The sequence below is a fragment of the Balaenoptera ricei genome, chromosome 13 (assembly GCF_028023285.1).
Source record: "Balaenoptera ricei isolate mBalRic1 chromosome 13, mBalRic1.hap2, whole genome shotgun sequence".
NCBI lineage: Eukaryota > Metazoa > Chordata > Mammalia > Artiodactyla > Balaenopteridae > Balaenoptera > Balaenoptera ricei.
The window spans coordinates 26,436,057-26,455,302 of record NC_082651.1 but is presented as its reverse complement, the minus strand read 5'-3'; the positions used below and the strand labels follow the sequence as shown (position 1 = coordinate 26,455,302).

General features: G+C 35.3%; 1 protein-coding gene and 1 non-coding gene across 5 annotated transcripts in view; both read right to left on the bottom strand.

Annotated features, from left to right (window-relative positions):
- GCFC2 (GC-rich sequence DNA-binding factor 2) overlaps nucleotides 1-19,246 on the bottom strand; it is a 73,535-nt gene that overhangs the window by 6,651 nt on the left and 47,638 nt on the right. For 2 of the 4 annotated variants that reach the window (XM_059942859.1, XM_059942860.1), the window contains exons 7-14: nucleotides 18,991-19,114; nucleotides 17,910-17,991; nucleotides 17,323-17,432; nucleotides 16,344-16,543; nucleotides 14,477-14,627; nucleotides 8,079-8,203; nucleotides 2,172-2,248; nucleotides 621-687 (exon numbers count right to left, since the gene is read on the bottom strand). In XM_059942859.1, coding sequence (XP_059798842.1) covers nucleotides 621-687; nucleotides 2,172-2,248; nucleotides 8,079-8,203; nucleotides 14,477-14,627; nucleotides 16,344-16,543; nucleotides 17,323-17,432; nucleotides 17,910-17,991; nucleotides 18,991-19,114 — 936 coding nt within the window. Of the gene's footprint in view, nucleotides 1-620; nucleotides 688-2,171; nucleotides 2,249-8,078; nucleotides 8,204-14,476; nucleotides 14,628-16,343; nucleotides 16,544-17,322; nucleotides 17,433-17,909; nucleotides 17,992-18,990; nucleotides 19,115-19,246 lie in introns of those variants that run through there. The other 2 variants (XM_059942861.1, XM_059942862.1) reach the window with 2 other exon arrangements.
- Nucleotides 4,294-4,397, bottom strand: LOC132347165 (U6 spliceosomal RNA). The gene has a single exon (XR_009497121.1). It is a non-coding gene; the product is annotated as a U6 spliceosomal RNA (small nuclear RNA).

Below are 19,246 nucleotides of genomic sequence, written 5' to 3'. Positions count from 1 at the left end.
GAATCCGTCTTTTCCTTACCTTCCTTTGCCACTGACTTAGCACCGACTTCATCCTGTATCGTTTAGACCAGGGGTGAGACAACTATGGCTTGTGAGTTAAATACAGCTTACTGCCTGTTTTTGTAGAGTTGGTGAACTAAGAATGTTTATTTATTTATTTATGTATGTATTAAAATATTTATTTATTTATTTGGCTGTGTCAGGTCTTATTTGCGGCATGAGGGATCTTCATTGCAGCATGTGGGACTGTGGCATGTAGGCTATTTTAGTTGTGGCATGGGGGATCTAGTTCCCTGACCAGGGATCAAACCTGGGCCCCTGCATTGGGAGCGTGGAGTCTTAACCACTGGACTGCCAGTGAAGTCCCAAGAATGGTTTTTATAATTTTAAATGATAGTAAAGTTTACTGAACCGAAGACATGCGCTCATTTGTTTACATATTGTCTATGACTGTTTGTACTACAGTGGCGGAGCTGAACAGTTCAACAGAGACCATATGACCTACAAAGCTTAAAATATTTACTGTCTGGTCCTTTACAGAATTTTGCTGATCTTCACTCTATAGTAAACTTTTTAAAAAATAAAAACAATTATTTTTATTTCTGCCGTTTTCTGCTTACCTTTAGACCTGACCAGAACTGTCTTTCTTGGAACTTTGAATGTGGTGACATTCTGTTTTCTACAGCACTAATTTGAAGCAAAAGAAAGAGAAAGAAGAAAATGCAAATGACTGTTCAACTTTCAGAAACAGAGTTTAAAAAACTGAATGGTTTTTTTTTTTTTTAAATCAACCAAACTAAGCCTTAACAGAATATAAAGGGAGATGTTCTGGTGATATCTACTAAAATTACAAATGCATGCACACTTTTGACTCAATAAATCCATGTCTGAGAATGCCTTCTGCAGATACATTTCCACATGTACAGAAATAATATGTCCATAAAATTATTCCCAACCTTGTTAGTAATGGTTTACTGCTTACATGCTCATCAATTACAGTACATCTATATAATGGCATATTGTGCAGCTTAAAAAAGACTGAGGAAACAACTTATGTGACGACATAAAAAGATCTCAAAGATGTACTAAGTCAAAAAAGTAAGGTACAAAACAATGGTTATGACTACAATATACTTACTTCATAAGTAAATATATAAAAAAGGAGAGGAAAATAAGATTAATTCTAATTGCATTGTAAGTATTAAAATTCTATAAGTATTTAATTCTAATTGCATAAAGAAATTCTGAAAAGGTATAAAAATTTACCAACATTGAGCATTCTTGCATGCATGTATGTGTCCAGAGAAGGTAGGGCAAAAACTGGGTGGATGGAGGTCAGGAATGGGAGGGAGTAAGACTTTTCATTTTAAACATAAACAAAATTTTAAAATACACATTCATACTTTTTAACCATGGGACTATATTACTTATCTAAAATATTACAAACCTTACTGGGGGGGAATTTTTACATGCAGGCATCTCTTCAGGATTCACATTAACTAGCAAGCTTAGAAGTTCCTTTCTTTTCTTTCCATACAGCTCTTCCATCCTGTAAGTACTCTACAGCTTCAGTTCATGGTCCATTACTATAACTGATGCCTTCTTAGCAAATATAAGAATATGTATCAAATACTACTTGTTTGATCATTTAAAGGTAAATATAGAATTCAAAGATGCAGTTTCTGGCCCCTCAGTGATGTTCCAGGCCTTATGCTGGGCTTTCCGTGTCAGGCATTGTTCTGAGCACTCCCTTCATCTTCACAACGTCCTGTGAGGCAGGCATTAATTTAATGCCCAATTTTATATACAAGGACACTGATGCGCAGAAAGGCCCAAGGTCAAATATCTAGTAATGGTGAATCTGGGCTCCAGAATCTGTGTTTCTAACCACTCTGCCATACCAACTGTCATGTTCTTAGGAATATCATTAAAAAACAACCACACCCCCAACCAAAAAAAACCCCTAAAACCTATGTCCAAGTGCCAGACATCATACACGGCAATATAAAAGGTGACTGAAAAATATTTGTTGAAATCTCAATTTGCATCTTAATAGGTATGTGTGTTTTGAAACCACTTAATACTGTTAGTTTCTTCTACATTACACTCTTAAATAAATCTGTATTGCAGGAATAACTATTGCATAAAATCTAGAAATTAGCAACTCTTACCTCTCTGGATATAGAGGAATAAAAACATCATCATCTATTGCCTTCTTCATTCTTGAAACAATGGGTTTAAGTAAATCCTATTTTAAAAAAAAATTAAAAGCATCACTGATAGTTACAGGTAGAAATGTGTTTACCAAAAGAAGCAATTTTAACAGAATAGTGCAAATTTGTACACACTCACAGACTTAGGTGTTAAAATAACTATCAGTTAGGTACAAGAGAACTTCATTCATCCATGTTGTTGCATGCTGCAGTAGTTGGTGCCTTTTCACTGCAGCACAATATTCTGTTGCATGATGGAACATTTATTTTGATGGTCTTCAGTTTAGGGGTTACTATGAATCATGTTGCTATAAAACTTCTTGTAGGACATGTCTTTTAGTATGCATAGGTATACAATTCTAATGGATATATGTAGAGATGGAACTGCTGGAATACAGTTCATGTTTATATGTTCAACTTTGTACAGAACGCCAAATTGTTTTCTGAAACAGTGGTATCCCATTTATATTCCCACTAGCCATGTATGAGAAATCCTGTTTCTCTACACCCTTACTAAATCCTGGTATTTTTAGGGTTTTTAAATGCTTGCAATTCTGGTATGTAGTCATATTTTATTATGTTTTAATTTTTATTTTCCTATTGAGTAATGTGATGTTGAGCATCTTCTCATATTCTTATTTACCATTTGGATATGCCCCTTTGCAAAGTACCCAATTAAGCTGCTTGTCTACATATCTGTTTTTTTTTTTAATTTAAATTAGGTTCTATCTCTTATTGATTTGTAGATGCTTTTTAAATACAGTTTCTTCACTGGTTTGTCAATATCCTTTGACATAGTATATTCACTTTGGCAAACTCATTTTATTGTTTGTATATCAAAAATTGAAAATAACCAAAACATTGAATCATGGGAACTTTTAAGGACATGTTATGTCCATCCAGTGCATGAAGTATTTAGCTAAAGTTTATGAAGACTGTAGTAACATGCAAATTTAAATGTTTAATATTTAAGTGGAAGAAGTAGGATACGAGTGTACATGTCCATTAGTATTATAATTCTGAAATAAAAGGTAGGCTGAAAATATCCTACAATGGTATCAGTCTTTGTACTAGGATAAAAATTTCTATAATAAGATACTGGTCTTACACTTAAAAAAGGAATCCATATTTGAAAAATGGAAACAGCATACTACATACTAGAGGGAAAGTTATTTTTTTAAGTCAGTGACAATGTGTGTAGCACAAATTAAGCTGTCATATACCCTATACTAAGCAAGTTACTCATAAATGTAGAATTCAACCAAATATATTTTTTCATAAACGGTATATCTAACTGAAGTCCTGTTTCTCTTTTCACTTAAATATCTGTAACATATTCCTCAAATGGCTGCATATCAATATTAACATTAAAAACAAATAAAAACTCAATTTTCTTTTACTCTCTCAAACATTTTGAATTCTTTCAAAATACAATTATGCTTTGATTTTTTTCCACTTAATGTAAATGATTTTGAATCTCAGCCTTGATAAATATTTCCATATTAATTTTTGTTTCTTAAAAATAGTTCTCTAAAAAATGCTATAAAGGAGTTTATTGAGTCAAATGACAGAAGTAGAATATGGATGGTAGATTAAGTACTGTTAAATTTACTGAAATTGCTAACTGTACTATGGTTATGTAACAGACTATCCTTAGCAAATACGCAACTTACTCTCAAAGTGTTCAGGAGAAAAAAAATCGTGTGTGTGTGTATATCTAATGGGAGAGCAAATACTAATGCAAATGGGGCAAAATATTAACGACAGGTCAATCTGGGTAAAAGGCCTATGAATATGCTATTTTTATTCATGAGAGTTTTCTGTAAGTTGCCATTATTTCCAAATAATTGTTTAAAACAAAAGAAAACTTAAATTCACATATTTTATAACTCGGAGCTCATTAACTTTTCCAAGTAGTAAAATATCTTTGGTGGAAAAAACAAGTTCTCTAAAGAGTAAAGTTTTAACAACTACACACACTTCTGTATATAGACTTTATTTTTATTTTATTATTTTCTTATTGAAAGATTCTTTGAATTCTACAATGCTTTACAATTTTCAAAAGTTTCACACACATGATAAAAATATGGGATGCTTCACGAATCTGTGTGTCATCCTTGCACAGGGGCCATCCTAATCTGTGTATCATTCCAATTTTAGTATATGTGCTGCTGAAGCGAGCACTATATAAAGACTCTAAAACAGCTCTGAAAAGGCACTTAAAAGCTCTAGCTAGTAGTTTTTATGATGCTCTGCATATCCATAGTGATAATCCTGGGTGGCATGGGCAGATGTTGAGGCCCTCAGGGGAGAATGAGAGTAGGTGCTCACCACAGCAAGAGCAGCATTACTTTTGTGTGTGTCTGTGTACAGGGGTGTGTAAGACTTTATTTGAAAAAGTTTCTGTGGATAGAAAAAGAAATCTGAAAACTACTAATCTATCTAAGCATTCATCTGATGTCACTTTCACATTTCCACTAACCGGTCAACCAACCTTTGCACTATCCCCTGAGGCTGTGCATAACTTCGGGCATCTTTTGACTATTAGATTTCAGTTAATGAGAAACAAACTTCTCTCCCCTACACCTTCCATACGTTGGTCCTGGTTTATTTCTCAGGATCATGCAGAGCAAATCTAATCATCCTTCCATATGAAAACTCTTCAGGTTTAAGATTGATATCTCACTTTTCTACATTTTCTCTTTCCCATACCATCTTAGACACTCTCCATTTAATATACTTTAACCTAAAATTAAATGCAAAATACCCAGGGAAGTCTTACTTGTGAGGAAAGCACATACAACATTTTTACTCAAAAGAGCAGACACCTAGTAGGATGAACTCCCATTAGTCTTTCTGCTACTCAAGTGACACTGTTGACTCATATTGGGTTTACGGTTGATTATAATCCCTCTCTGTGTTACCTATGATGCTTCAAAGCTGTGCCTCTCCCATCTTTTATTTATGCAGTTGAATTTTTGAACACAATGGTAGGACATATGTATATTCCTTTTACATTTTATGTTTTGAGAGTCAGTCCATTTTCTCAGTATTTTGAAATTCTTTTGGATTCTAATTCTATTATCCATAGATCTATGATAGAATTCCTAGCTTTCAGCATTGAGAAATTTTATTAGCATGTATTTTACATCTTCATCCAGTTCAATAAAAATACTGAACAGGACAAAGCTGAGAAGATTCTGGCCCTATGGGTCAGTATTCTTTAGGTATACTCTACCAGTTTTCTTTATATCTAACTATACCATATCTTTTCCCATTTGATCTATAAGAAAATCTTAACATATTTAAATACATTATCTACTGTACCTGTACAGTTCCTTATTTATCAGTGAAAGTAACTGAGATAATATGGAAGAATATGCTTTGATAAACAGTTGTTTGTATTTAGGAACCCCATCAATGAAAGATTACAGTAAACACTGCTTTCTTATTTTAAGTGCTTGTAATCCATCTCTGTAATAATCTATTTTAGAACATTAACCAGAATCAAAACTATTCTCACCAGACATTAGTTTACAGAATCATTTGCTTTTCACTTCAAAATCAGGAACTATGCTGTCTGACTTGTTCTTCTGGAACCTTTCTCATTCTCTTCAATTCTTAAATATCACTGAAAAAAATTGAGTGAGCTCACTGGCAAACTGTGTTACTAACCTGGAATATTACATAGTACACTGATTCTCAAGTAGGGGTAATTTTGCCATGCCTCAGAATATTTTATAAGTCTAGAGATATTTTTGGTTGTCAAGACGGGGGAGTGCTACTGGCATCTAGTGAGTAGAGGCCAGGGGAACTTAATGCATAGGACAGCCTCCCACAAAGAACTATCTGTTCCAAATGTCAAGAGTGCCAAAGTTGAAAAGTCCTGATGTAGTTCTAGTCTCCTACGAATGCAAAGACCCCATTTTCAACATTCAGAGTGGGAGGGCTTCCAGAATTAAAATTACCAGTATAAAAACTTCATGAGTGAATCCATAACACGGTTGAAAGACTTTAGTGGTTACAAAGTGCTGGGTCTGCCACTTTTATCTTTTAAAAGTGACTTGGAACTCTGGGCCCCAGCTTCTTCACCTGTAAAATGCAATAAAAGTCAACACATTTTACAAGGTTGTCAGGATCAAATGAGAAAATGTGGAAGTGTTTAAAAAATGGCAAAGCACTATTTACATTTGGGCTATAATTAAATAATCCCACATAGAGAGCAAATACAGGATTATATAGCTGCTTCCTTGTAGCTCTAACCTACTAATCTTGGTTCTATGCTTTATAACAACACAGAATAAATCTATTCCTTCTTCAAATATAAACACTATCTCTATGCACATCTTCTTTTAAGGTGAATCTTTCTAATTCATGCATGATTTTCACATGTTTTTATCCTGTTGGAGGTAAATGGAAAATGCCCTTACTCCATCAGTTGCTACTGTTCAAATCCTATTCCTTCCTTCAGGGTCCCTGCTCAAATGCCACATCTAACAAAAATTCTTTCACTGCAGAAAGTAATTTCTCTCTCCTGCCTCTCTTTTGAGGTTTCATAGCCCTTTATCTGGGCCACTCATGGGGAGGCAATGTGGTCAGTGAGATGAGCCTGGGCTTTAAAGTAAGACTAACCAAGGTACAAATCCTAGTTCTGACTCAAGGCTTTACTGTGAACAACTTTTCAAGATTCAGATTCTTCAACTGTAAGATTAAGCTGTCACCGTTGTTAATAGGATTGCTGGGACTAAGTGGGATGATACAGGAATAAGACCTAACAGAGTGTCTAGTACATAGTAGGAATTAGATAAACAAGTGTTCCTTGTCACTCCCACTTACTTCCTATTTGAAATAACAGTTTATGTACATCTTGTTTCCTCTAAGATAACATGCTTCTTAAAGGCAGAATCGTGCTAGTATCCCTATTCTCCCTCTTATTTCTTACAGCTTCCCTCCTTCATGACAGCAATTCCAAGTGCTAAAACTTAATGGTGTTCAGAATATGAATATGACATGTCTCCTTGCTTTTTCAACCACCTTGGTTATTCCACTCTGGGTACCCTCCAGTCTGTCAATCTCTCTCTTAATTCTCTTAAAACTCAACATAAAATTGGTTTACTTATTTAACTGCATGAGTATACAATATTATTATCAACAAACAGAATGATAAAAAAGAGTACTACAATAAGAGTAAGATTCAACACTCTCAACAGAGCCTCTAAAAAGTTCCTTCCTCTTTATGTCTTATGTTCAGTGAAACTCAATTCTAAATTATGCTAAGATGAGAATCTATCCTATTGAAGCTTGAATCCTCAAAGAGATTACTGTTCTCAACTTTGGCAGATTATAGAAAACTAGTTAATATAATAAATGTTAGCCTAGTTTTAAAATCATTGTTAAAGTAAGGTCATAATACTACTAGACTTTTGCCAAAAAACAAAGGTAATTAGTTTTTTTTTCTTTTAGAAGGAATGAATTTGCACTAATGTATTTATGCCTTTTTGTCTCTGCAGGGCCAATGTATATTCACAAACCTGAAAGACAGCTGGCTGGGCCATGAGAACACAAAGCAGACCACTGAACAGAGAGAAATAAGCTAATAAGAATGAAAGTAATAATCTGGATTTTATTGAATGTATGTGTATCCTTTTATAAGCATTACCATTCCTGTAAGAATGTTCAGAAATATCAAGGTGTATTCTTTCATCTTATTAATTATAAAGAGCAAAAAATGGTCAATCCTAAATATTTTTCCCTAAATAGTTTTCTGATAATTACTTCTTCTGCATCTTCTGTAAACAAAGATTTATAATAAATTATATTAATTTACAAATATATCAAGAAATTCATAATTCTAGAAATTATTACCTGTTTGCCTTTACTAATAACTTCATTTTCACAAGTGGAATGTTCTTCAAGAATCATTCTGCTCTGTGTTATTAAATTTGTTGTCTGTGAGGTTGACAAGGGATCCCAAATGAATTCTACAAAGTCTGAAACAAAAATTTTTGGTGGTGCACAATTTAGTTACTAGACTAAGCTTTGCTTATCACATATAAACAATTGAGGCCTTTAGCAAACACTACTTCCCTCCTTATGTGTTTTAAAATCCATGACAATCAGTACCATTACGTATTTGCATACACTCTCTTTTGTTGCAGTCTGGCTCAACTGCAACCCTAGTTAAATCACCTTGTCACAGCATCTGTGCCTGCAACCATGCAGCTAAAACATAGCTGGAAAAAAATACACTTTAAATTGATCACTATGAAACTCCAGTGAGACCTTAATGCTGCCCAGCAATCACATTCTGTTTCCCTGATCCATTCTCTTTCCCTGTGGCCTAGACAATTATTTCCTGCCTTATCCTTCCCCCTTGCTCTCAGTTAATGGACTTTACTCTTCCAGGTGACTATTTATGTTTTCTTTTCTCCACACTTGCTCTCACTCTCAGCTGATTACTTCCCCATTTGATGAGAAAAATAGAATCAATCAGAAGAGAAGCTCCACAAGCTCCTCTTACAGCATCTACACAACTACCAGCACCTGTGCTCATAAACTCTAACTTGTCTCCCATTCCTATGGACAAAGCACTACACTCCTTGCCAAGGCCAACCCTTTGTTTGTACAAAAGACCCTAACCCCTTTGGCTTTCTTGAAGATCCTGTTCCTGGAATTCTGCCCTCTCACTTCTACTGGATCTTTTCTATCACTCTACAATTATTTCTCTTGTATTAAAAATAATCCGTCTCTTGACCCTACTTTCCCCTCCAGTGCTGCCTTCTTTCTTTCCTTCATTTTATAACAAAATTACTCAAAAAACTTCCTATCTCCAATTTCTCTCCTCAAACTCCTGAATTCACTTCAGTTAGGCCTTACCTCCAACTATTCTCCTAAACTACTCTTACCAAGTCACAGATAACCTTCACATTTGTAAAATCTAATGGTTGATTCTACTCCCCATCTGATTTATCAGCAACAATTGCAACACTTTTCTTTACTTGGCTTCCAGGATACTACTCCCGTTTCCCACCTACCTCTCTGGTCTCCTTTACTGTTTGCTTGTCATCTTGTTGACTTTCTAAATGCTGGAGTACCTCAGGACTCAGGTCACTTACCTTCTCTTTCCTATTTATATTTATACTTTATACAGAATTCAACCACTTTCCAGCCACCTCCACTTTTAACACTCAAGCCTAAGCTACTATCATCTGTTGCTTGGATTACTGCAAAAGCTTCCTAACTGGTCTGCCTACAGTTCATCCTCAACACAATAACCAGAGTAATTCTGTTAAAATGTTAAGGCAGATCTTGTCACTTCTCTGCTCTAAACTCTCCAACTGCTTCTCACTCTTTCACTTAAGTAGAAGTCCTTACAAATGATTATAAGGCCCCATATGACACAGACACTTCATCCTGCTCACCACTTCTTAGTCTCCCCCTTGCTCATTCTACTAAAGTTACCCTGGCTTATGTGCTGTTTTTCAAGCAAATCAGGCTAGCTCCTGCCTCAGGGCCTTTGTACTTGCTGTTTCTGCTGCCTTGGATGCTGTTACCTCAGATATTCATATGGGCCACTTCTTTACTTCCTTTTGGAATCTGCTCATTTGTGACCTTCCCAGGAAAGCTTTCCCTGGCCAACCTATTTTAAATTGCACTACTCTTTCATAATTTGTATCTCTTTCCCTTACTTTATTTTTCTCCTTGGCCATTTTAACCAACATACTCTAGATTTTATTTATTTATCTTGTTTATCATTTGTCTTCTTCATGGAATGTAAGCTCCATGAGAGCAGGGATTATTATTTTGTTCATTGCTGTATACACTGAAGTAACAACTGTGCTTGACCCTTGTAAAATACACGTTAAGTAACTTTTTAAAATTTAAATAGGTTAAAAAGAAACACCCCAAGTCAAATATAAAACAGTGATTTCTCAGGCGTCTAGAAGGTTAGGCTTGTAATAACCTTAGAAATATTTGGTCAACTAATACTGAGAGCCTACTATGTGCCTAGCATTAACGACAGGAAACAAAGCAATAAGTAAGACTAGGTAACTGCCTCTGAACAATTCTGTCTAATGGCAAATACAAAAGTTTAGGTAAGCAATTATAATTAAATGTGTAGATGCCACCCTAAGTATGAGTTCAGAGTGCTACAGGAACCCTGAAAGGTATGCCTAATCCAGTTCCTAGAAGTGATGTCCATACTGAGTTCTGAAAGATGAGGAGAAGTTAGCTAGATGAAAGAGGTAGAGTTAGGGGATTTGTCAAGTGGATGGAGGGTAGAAGATATAAAGGCCAAGGAGAATATAGCTGAAGTCCAGTAGAGGTGGAAATGAGGGGAAGAAGGAACCGAGCTTGGCAGGAGATGGGGGTAAAGCACTACTAAACAGAGACAAAATCCTGAAAGGCCTGGAAAGCATGTTAAAGAGTTTAGACTGTCCTAAAGACAGTTAAGAATAATTAAAGTGTTTTACGTGAGGTATGACAGAATCAGACATATCTTAGATAGATCACCATGGTTTTTGTATAGAAAATGGGTTAGAAAAAGGAAAAAAAAAACAGACTTGGCAATTGCTTGTATAAGGAGGTAAGAAAAAGGGAGGAGTGGATGACTTGAAAGTTCTGGTTTGAATATGTGGGTAGATGGAGGTACCATTTTCTAGACAAGGAATATAAGAGGAGCAGGTCTGCAGCAAAGATGACAAGTATAATTTTGCATGTGGAGTTTGAGTTGTCAAGTAGATGTACTCAGAAGGTACTCTGATAAGAGAGATCTGGTGCTCTAAGAAGACATCTGGACTTGTTCTTCCAGTTCTTTTTGATTTAAAATGAAGCAGAATAGTACCATCCAAAAGAAATTTCTGTGATGACGGAAAAAACATCTTACATCTGCACTATTTAATATGATAGACATGAGTGATATATGGCTATTGAAGATTTAAAATGTGACTAGTGTGACTGAGAACTGAATTTTAATTTTACTAATTTGAAATTTATATTTTAATAGCTACATATTGCTAGTGGTTACCATACTGAGCAACACAGATAGAGATGGCACTAGAGGAGAGTCTGCAATTACCCAGGGAGCTCATGAAGAGTATGAAGAAGGTCCAGGATAGGACTTGAGAATAAATATACAGTATTAATTTCTCATAATGCTACTTATTTGAGGAACTGTTTACTTGTAAGTGAAATATTTGGAGTTTTCAGATGAGTACTTAAATGAGGCACATATATTCTATGCTATCATTAATAGTGCTTAATAGCTAAAAGTAAATAGTTAAAAGTACTATCTTTCTAAGATACCCCATGATTGCACTGCAAGTTATATGAAGAAAAATCTTTAAAGTATAGTCAAGTTGGCTGAGAAGCAATATAAAGTAAGTTGCTTCATCTTTTAAGACTTCTGCAGACTTTGCTGTCAGAATCCATTCTCAGTGACATGGTGGAACAGATCCTTATCAAGTACAATTTCAGATAAAACAAGTCTTCAGACTGAAGCACAAGCATCAATGCCCAAGGGCTTCTGAGTGCTAGTGGCAGATGTGAGGGAAATGTAGTAATGTTTTTTAAAGAAAGAAGAAACACACCATACACAAAAATAAACTCAAAATGGATTAAAGACCTAAATGTAAGGCCAGCCACTATAAAACTCTTAGAGGAAAACATAGGCAGAACACTCTCTAACATAAATTGCAACAAGATCTTTTTTGATCCACCTCCTAGTGAAAATAAAAACAAAAATAAACAAATGGGATCTAATTAAACTTAAAATCTTTTGCCACGCCACATGGCTTGTGGAATTTTAGTTCCCCAACCAGGGATCAAACCCAGGACCTCAGAAGTGAGAACATGGGAGTCCTAACCACTGGACTGCCAGGGAATACCCTAAACTTGAAATCTTTTGTACAGCAAAGGAAACCATAAACAAAACAAAGAGACAAGCCTCAGAATGGGAGAAAATATTTGCAAATGAAGGAACCTACAAGGGATTAATCTCAAAATATACAAACAGCTCATGCAGCTCAATATCAAAAAAACAAATAACCCAATCAAAGAATGGGCGGAAGATCTGCATAGGCATTTCTCTGAAAGACATACAGATGGCCAAAAAGCACATGAAAAGCTGCTCAACGTCACTAATTATTAGAGAAATGCAAATAAAAACTACAATGAGGTATAACCTCACACCGGTCAGAATGGCAATCATCAAAAAGTCCACAAACAGTAAGTGCTGGAGGGGATGTGGAGAAAAGGGAACCCTCCTACACTGTTGATGGGGATGTGAATTGGTACAGCCACTATGGAGAACAGTATGGGAGGTTCCTTAAAAAACTAAAAATAGAACTACCATATGACCCAGCAATCTCACTCCTGGGCATATACCTGGAGAAAACCATAATTCAAAATGATACATGCACCCCAATGTTCACTGCAGCACTGTTTACAATAGCCAGGACATGGAAGCAACCTAAATGTCCATCAACAGAGGAATGTATAAAGAAGATGTGGTACATATATACAATGGAATATTACTCAGCCATAAAAAAGAACAAATAATGTCATTTGCAGCAACATGGATGGACCTAGAGATTGTCATACTGGGTGAAGTAAGTCAGACAAAGACAAATATCATGTTATCGCTTATATGTGGAATCTAAAAATAAGGGTACAAATGAATTTATTTACAAAATAGAAGTAGAGTCATGGATATGGAAAACAAACTTATAGTTACCAGGGGATGGGGGGAGGGGTAAATCAAGAGATTGGGATTGACATGTACATACTACTATATATAAAATTGATAACTAATAAGAACCTGCTGTATAGCACAGGGAACTCTACTCAATACTCTGTAATGGCCTATATGGGAAAAGAATCCAAAAAGAGAGTGGATATGTATAACTGATTCACTTTGCTGTACATCTGAAACTAACACAACAATGTAAATCAACCATACTCCAATAAAAATTAAAAAAAAAAAAAAGAAACATAAGGGGAGAAGTTAAGGGAAAGAAAGAAATACATGTAGTAGAGATGAAAGTGTGCCCCTAATAAATGACTTATAAAAAAGTAACTAATGAAAGTAATGCTAGGGCTTCCCTGGTGGTGCAGTGGTTAAGAATCCACCTGCCGGGCTTCCCTGGTGGCGCAGTGGTTGAGAATCTGCCTGCTAATGCAGGGGACACGGGTTCGAGCCCTGGTCTGGGAAGATCCCACATGCCACGGAGCGGCTGGGCCCGTGAGCCACAGCTACTGAGCCTGCGCGTCTGGAGCCTGTGCCCCGCAACGGGAGGGGCTGCGATAGTGAAAGGCCCGCGCAGCGCGATGAAGAGCGGTCCCCGCACCGCGATGAAGAGTGGTCCCCACTTGCCGCAACTAGAGGAAGCCCTCGCACGAACTGAAGACCCAGCACAGCCAAAAATAAATAAATAAATAAAAATAAAAGTAGCTATAAAATTAAAAAAAAAAAAAAAAAAAGAATCCACCTGCCAATGCAGGGGACACGGGTTTGAGCCCTGGTCCAGGAAGATTCCACATGCCGCAGAGCAACTAAGCCCGTGCGCCACAACTACTGAGCCTGCACTCTAGAGCCCACTCGCCGCCAACTAGAGAAAAGCCTGTGCGCAGCAATGAAGACCCAACGCAGCCAAAAATAAAATAAATAAATTTAAAAAAATAAAAATAAAAGTAACACTAATGTCACAAATACTAAAGATCCAAAAGTATCAGGAGTTTGATAGCCAATCACTTGCACAAACAAGCATTTTTAATCAGCTTAAATTATAACATCTGTTGATTTTTACTGCATATTACAGTTCTTGTGTTCAAAAACGTCTAAAAGGGGGCTTCCCTGGTGGCGCAGTGGTTGAGAATCCGCCTGCCAATGCAGGGGACATGGGTTCGAGCCCTGGTCTGGGAGGATCCCACATGCCGTGGAGCAACTGGGCCCGTGAGCCACAATTACTGAGCCTGCGCATCTGGAGCCTGTGCTCCACAACAAGAGAGGCCACGATAGTGAGAGGCCCGCGCACCGCGATGAAGAGTGGCCCCCGCTTGCCACAACTAGAGAAAGCCCTCGCACAGAAACGAAGACCCAACACAGCCATAAATAAATAAATAAATAAATAAATAAATAAATAAATAAATAAATAAATATTAAAAAAAAAAAAGTCTAAAAAAATTTGTGACTGTAACAGAAATTAATGATCTTATACTTTGCCAAAGAACAATTTAATTTTACCAAGATTACAAAACAGTACCTGTAAGTCGAGGAATAATTGTTTTGCTGATGACAGTAGACAAGATTTTCTTATCAGAACTATCTTCCTTCTTTGAATCTTCCATACTGCTATCTATAAATTCCTCTATAGATGTGAACCATGGCATCTGTTTTAGACCTATGGAATCAAACTTATAAATAAAAGTATCCAAGTTATAAATAAATTCTTAAACATTAGTTTATTTTTAAATAGTTAACTTTTTCAGTAATTACCAGAGCTTTTCTAAGGATCAAAGGAGAATAATTCCATATTTTAACCCAATATATACAGTACTAGACCACCAAGGGTAGGCAGGATGACATGACTAAGACATGATGTCTAGGCAGTAGGACAGAACACTGCGTTTCATGCATTCATTCATATCCAGAAATGTCCACTATGTGTTCAGAGACTACTACATGGCAGGTACTGTTAGGAGCAAAATATACGTTTATAACAACAGCAGTTAAAATAGCCATGGACTTTGTTTATAAAAATACACTTACCTCACGCAAAATTCATCTGGCTCTCTCAAGTCTCATTGGCACAAATGTATACTTTGCATGTGGTTTAGCTTATTATTAAACAAACAGCAGATGGCCAATTATTATTTGCTGAATAACTGAATGAACAGATCTTTGCTAGACGTAACAGAGTACTCAGTTCAGCTGGAGTGGTTAACAACTAGGCTGCTTTCCGACCACCTACCTACCACTTTCTTAGGGATAAGCTTGGCTCCTAAACTATGAACACTGCATGGCCCTAACACAGAGCCTAAAGGCATGCATGACTAGAGCAGAGGAAGATAAAAACGACAGGGATCCATCCTTTACTTTGTTAAATCTTTATTTTCAGCTCTCCTTTCTTCCTAGAGTTTCATTTTCTCATTTCTGTTTGCTTAACAGGCATATCCACATGGATGTCCCATCATCATTTCATTGTCTATAAAGTAAAACTTCCATCAAAAACGTTTTCCTCTCTGAAAAGTCACCATTTTTATGAATGGAACTACCATTGTACTAATAACTCAGACTCCAAACCTTGGGGTCATCTTTTTGATGTGTTGTGTTAGGGTTATTCTCAGTATTTTACTGATTCTTACTTCATAACGCCACTTGTAATCAACACTTTCTTTCTCTTCCCTTGTAATCAACACTTTCTTTCCCTTCCCTTTGTCACTATCACCCCACGTGAGGAATTCTTCACCCTGCACTTGGGCTACAGCAATAGCCTTTCAGTATATACCTTCAACTCTTTCTCCCTAGCCTCCAAGTTAGCCTGTTGCTCAGGGCTTCCTAAAACATTACCTTCATCATGTCACGCCTCCCATTACCTATCAAAACAAGTTCATATCTCTTAATTTAGGATCTATGCAGTCTCTACTAAACTAATATTTCTCCCTATGTACCTTTATGAAATACCCTTTCCTTCCTCTGTCTTCCTGTTTAAATTCTATATATCCTTCAAATCCTCATTTAAATTCCTCATCTTCATTGTAGCTTTCCTAGCCAAGTATTCCCATTATGTCATCTCCAACTTCAGAACTCTTGGTACCTATTTTAATTTCACTCAAACAGACAGTAAAATTCTTAAGGTCTAATACTACCTTTACTTTTTTGAGTGATCTTAAACTTATCATAGAAGAAGATTTAAAAGAAAAAGTGTTTCTTTTACTGATGTTAAGTGTCACTCAGCCTTAAAAACAGAGTGAGAACCAAGAAAAGACGAGTGCAGACTATTACTCCAAAGCACAAATTATCAATTCCAACGTTAAAGGTAAGGTACTTTATAGTTAACCTGATAACTAGAGGATTTAAGTAACTAAATGTGATCAGGATTATTTTTTTCACATGTTAAGCTTATGTACCTTAAGAGGATTCCAATCAATCAACTGAAATCGTATTAGGGGATTTAAAAGCTTCGGAATGCATAAACTAATGAAAGCTTCATAATAAGAATCAGGAAACTTTTCTCGCCATTGTTGAAATTTCAATAAAATATTCTGGATATTACAAAAATCATCGTGTACATCTTCAAAAATCTTCTTATGATCCTGTAAAATGTCACCTGTGAAGAAAATGAGTCTCTGTATAATATGCATTTTAAGTTTATGATCCTGAAGTTTGCTTCCTATAAACATAGTTATATATAACTTATGTAATCAACTGAGCTGAAAATTATCCTTTGACGTTAACATATAAATTAGGTTTTATTAAAAAAACACTTTAGTAACAATTGACACTAGTAAAGTCTGCCGTTTATTGAGCCCCTGCTATATGCCAAAACATTATAAATATATTATCTCATTTCATCATCATAAGTATGTTCCCTATAAGGTAGGTGCTTCTAGCCTACCTATTTACAGACAAAGAACAAGTAAACAAACAACAATATCAGATATAGTGAAGTCAAGGAATCTGCCAATGATCACACAGACTAGATTCCCTCTTTGAACTCATCTGGTTGACTGTAAAGCCCACACTCAACTATACATATTTTACCTTATAATGCTAAAACTGGGCTTTACTAAATTCAATTATTTTAAATTAAAAATTATAATATAGAAAGTATGCACTAGGGAAATGAAGCCAAAAATGTTCATGGTTCCTTTATAACAGGAGATGAAAAAGGTTGATGGAGAAAACTCAGGAATACTCATCATGCTCCTCCATTTTATCCATTTTTTCAGAGGTAAGGACAAGTCATATATGCAAAAAAAAAAAGTATTCCTTTTTTCCTGAATTTTACCAACCATTTTACATAGCTTAAATAATTAAGGGCAATCACAGTAAAGCATTTTCCATCATTTCAATACTTCAAGACACATTAGAAACTTGATAACTGACCTTGGCTTTTTTGGAAGTCAATCATGTCTGAAGATAGTTCATCATCACTAGATGTTCCTTCCTGATGAGTACAATTCCCAGAAAGAACCCTTGCTTGTCTTCTTCGTGCCCTATATTTTGCAATAAACCAAAAACAAATAAAAAACAAATAGCTCCTGTTGAAAAGAAATGCTTTAAAACAAAAAGTAAAGTCATCACTTACTTAAAATACCCAGAAATAAACCATCACATTTGCATGCAATTTTATGTTAATATTTTTGACATTTTAGCTTCATTAATCTGAATTGGTTCTCCCTCTTTTTTCCTGTAAGACATTCCCATAGCCTACCCAGATTTGGAAGAGCAGGTAACAATGTAATTAGGACCGGCTTCCAGGTATGAGCCATTCCCAGCCTGACAAATGTCATTTTACCCATTCCTTCTGACTGATCCAAATATACCAGTGCATCTTTAAACCATAAATTTTGGTTTTACATCATTCTCACAAATTAATATGCTAGGTTATGGTTATTTATACTATATGGTTAATTGTATTTAAGTAGCAAAAAATACTTGCTCAATGATGCTTTAAGTCTTTATATAGTTACCTTCGAGATTCAATCTCTTCTAAAATCCACTGAGTTTTTTCATCTATAGCCAAGCTTCTATTTGTTGACATCTCAGCTTTGCCTGTTAATGAATAAAATTGATTTCATACTGCAAATTCTCAAAAGAAATACAGTGAAACACTTTGAAAACAAGTTATATCTTAGGTATATATACATATCTGTATATATAAAGACACACACATAGAATATGCTTAAATTGCATATTTCATCATGCAATGAAATTGCAATGTTAACTCCCTATCACAATATTAACAGTCATTGAGTTTGCTAGTCTAAGAAAATGTACCTTGTATGGTGAATATAGTTCAGCACTTGAGAACAGTAACAAAATTTAATATAAAGTTTCTTTCCCTCGTATTCTTTTTCAGCAGTTTTCACCAGTTTTTTTTCTGTCCCTATAGTCAAATGCTAGAAACATCTGCATTACCAATATGTCATTCATATTATTTCCTATTTTAGCATGTACTGTAATTTATGACCAACTGAATGTCATGTATTTGAGTCATTCTCATTTTGCTTTTATCATCTACTTGATGCTATGGTCCCATTTCTTTCACTATACCCTGACAGCACCTTAATCAATGGAAGACATCTCTGAAAATACAAAACCAGTGTGAGAACTGAAGGGAAGCATCCAAATCTTTTATTAATATAATAAGATCTTACAGATGATTCTATGCTGAACCCACCAGAATTTCTTTAACCTCCACAAACAATCTGTGGACGGGCTATGGAAAATTTATAAAGTTGTATTTCTGACACAGTCTACATATTTATGTCAAGTCATCTCCAAACAGTCATTAAATGGTCCTATAAATATTTTGTTTCAAATACTAAGTGATTAGAAGTTATAATTTTCATTTTTTAGTTTTAGACTGCATTTAAGACATTTTGAAGCCCTAGCTTAAATGGTTTGGGATTTTTGGAAGGGGCTAAGTGAAAGGTTAGTGGGAAAATACTCAAAAAACATTTTTTATACAGGAATAAAAATATTTTTATCTTTTAGCTGATAATTTAGCTTAATGAATAAAAAATCACATTGAACATGAAAAACACTAACGTGATAACTGTTGTAAATACGCTGATTCATGTTTTAATTCATCTTGCCTGCGTTTCATAAAGATCATGGCTTGTTTTACAAGGAGTGCATGCATGGCTGATTCTATTTCTTGGATGTTGATAATCTGAAATACATATATAAGTAACATTTTGTGGGTCATCATTAATGAATTATAAAAAATAATATTTATATATAAGCACATTACATGCTCAATTCTCATATACAGAAACATTTTTTATACCATCTCATCTCAATT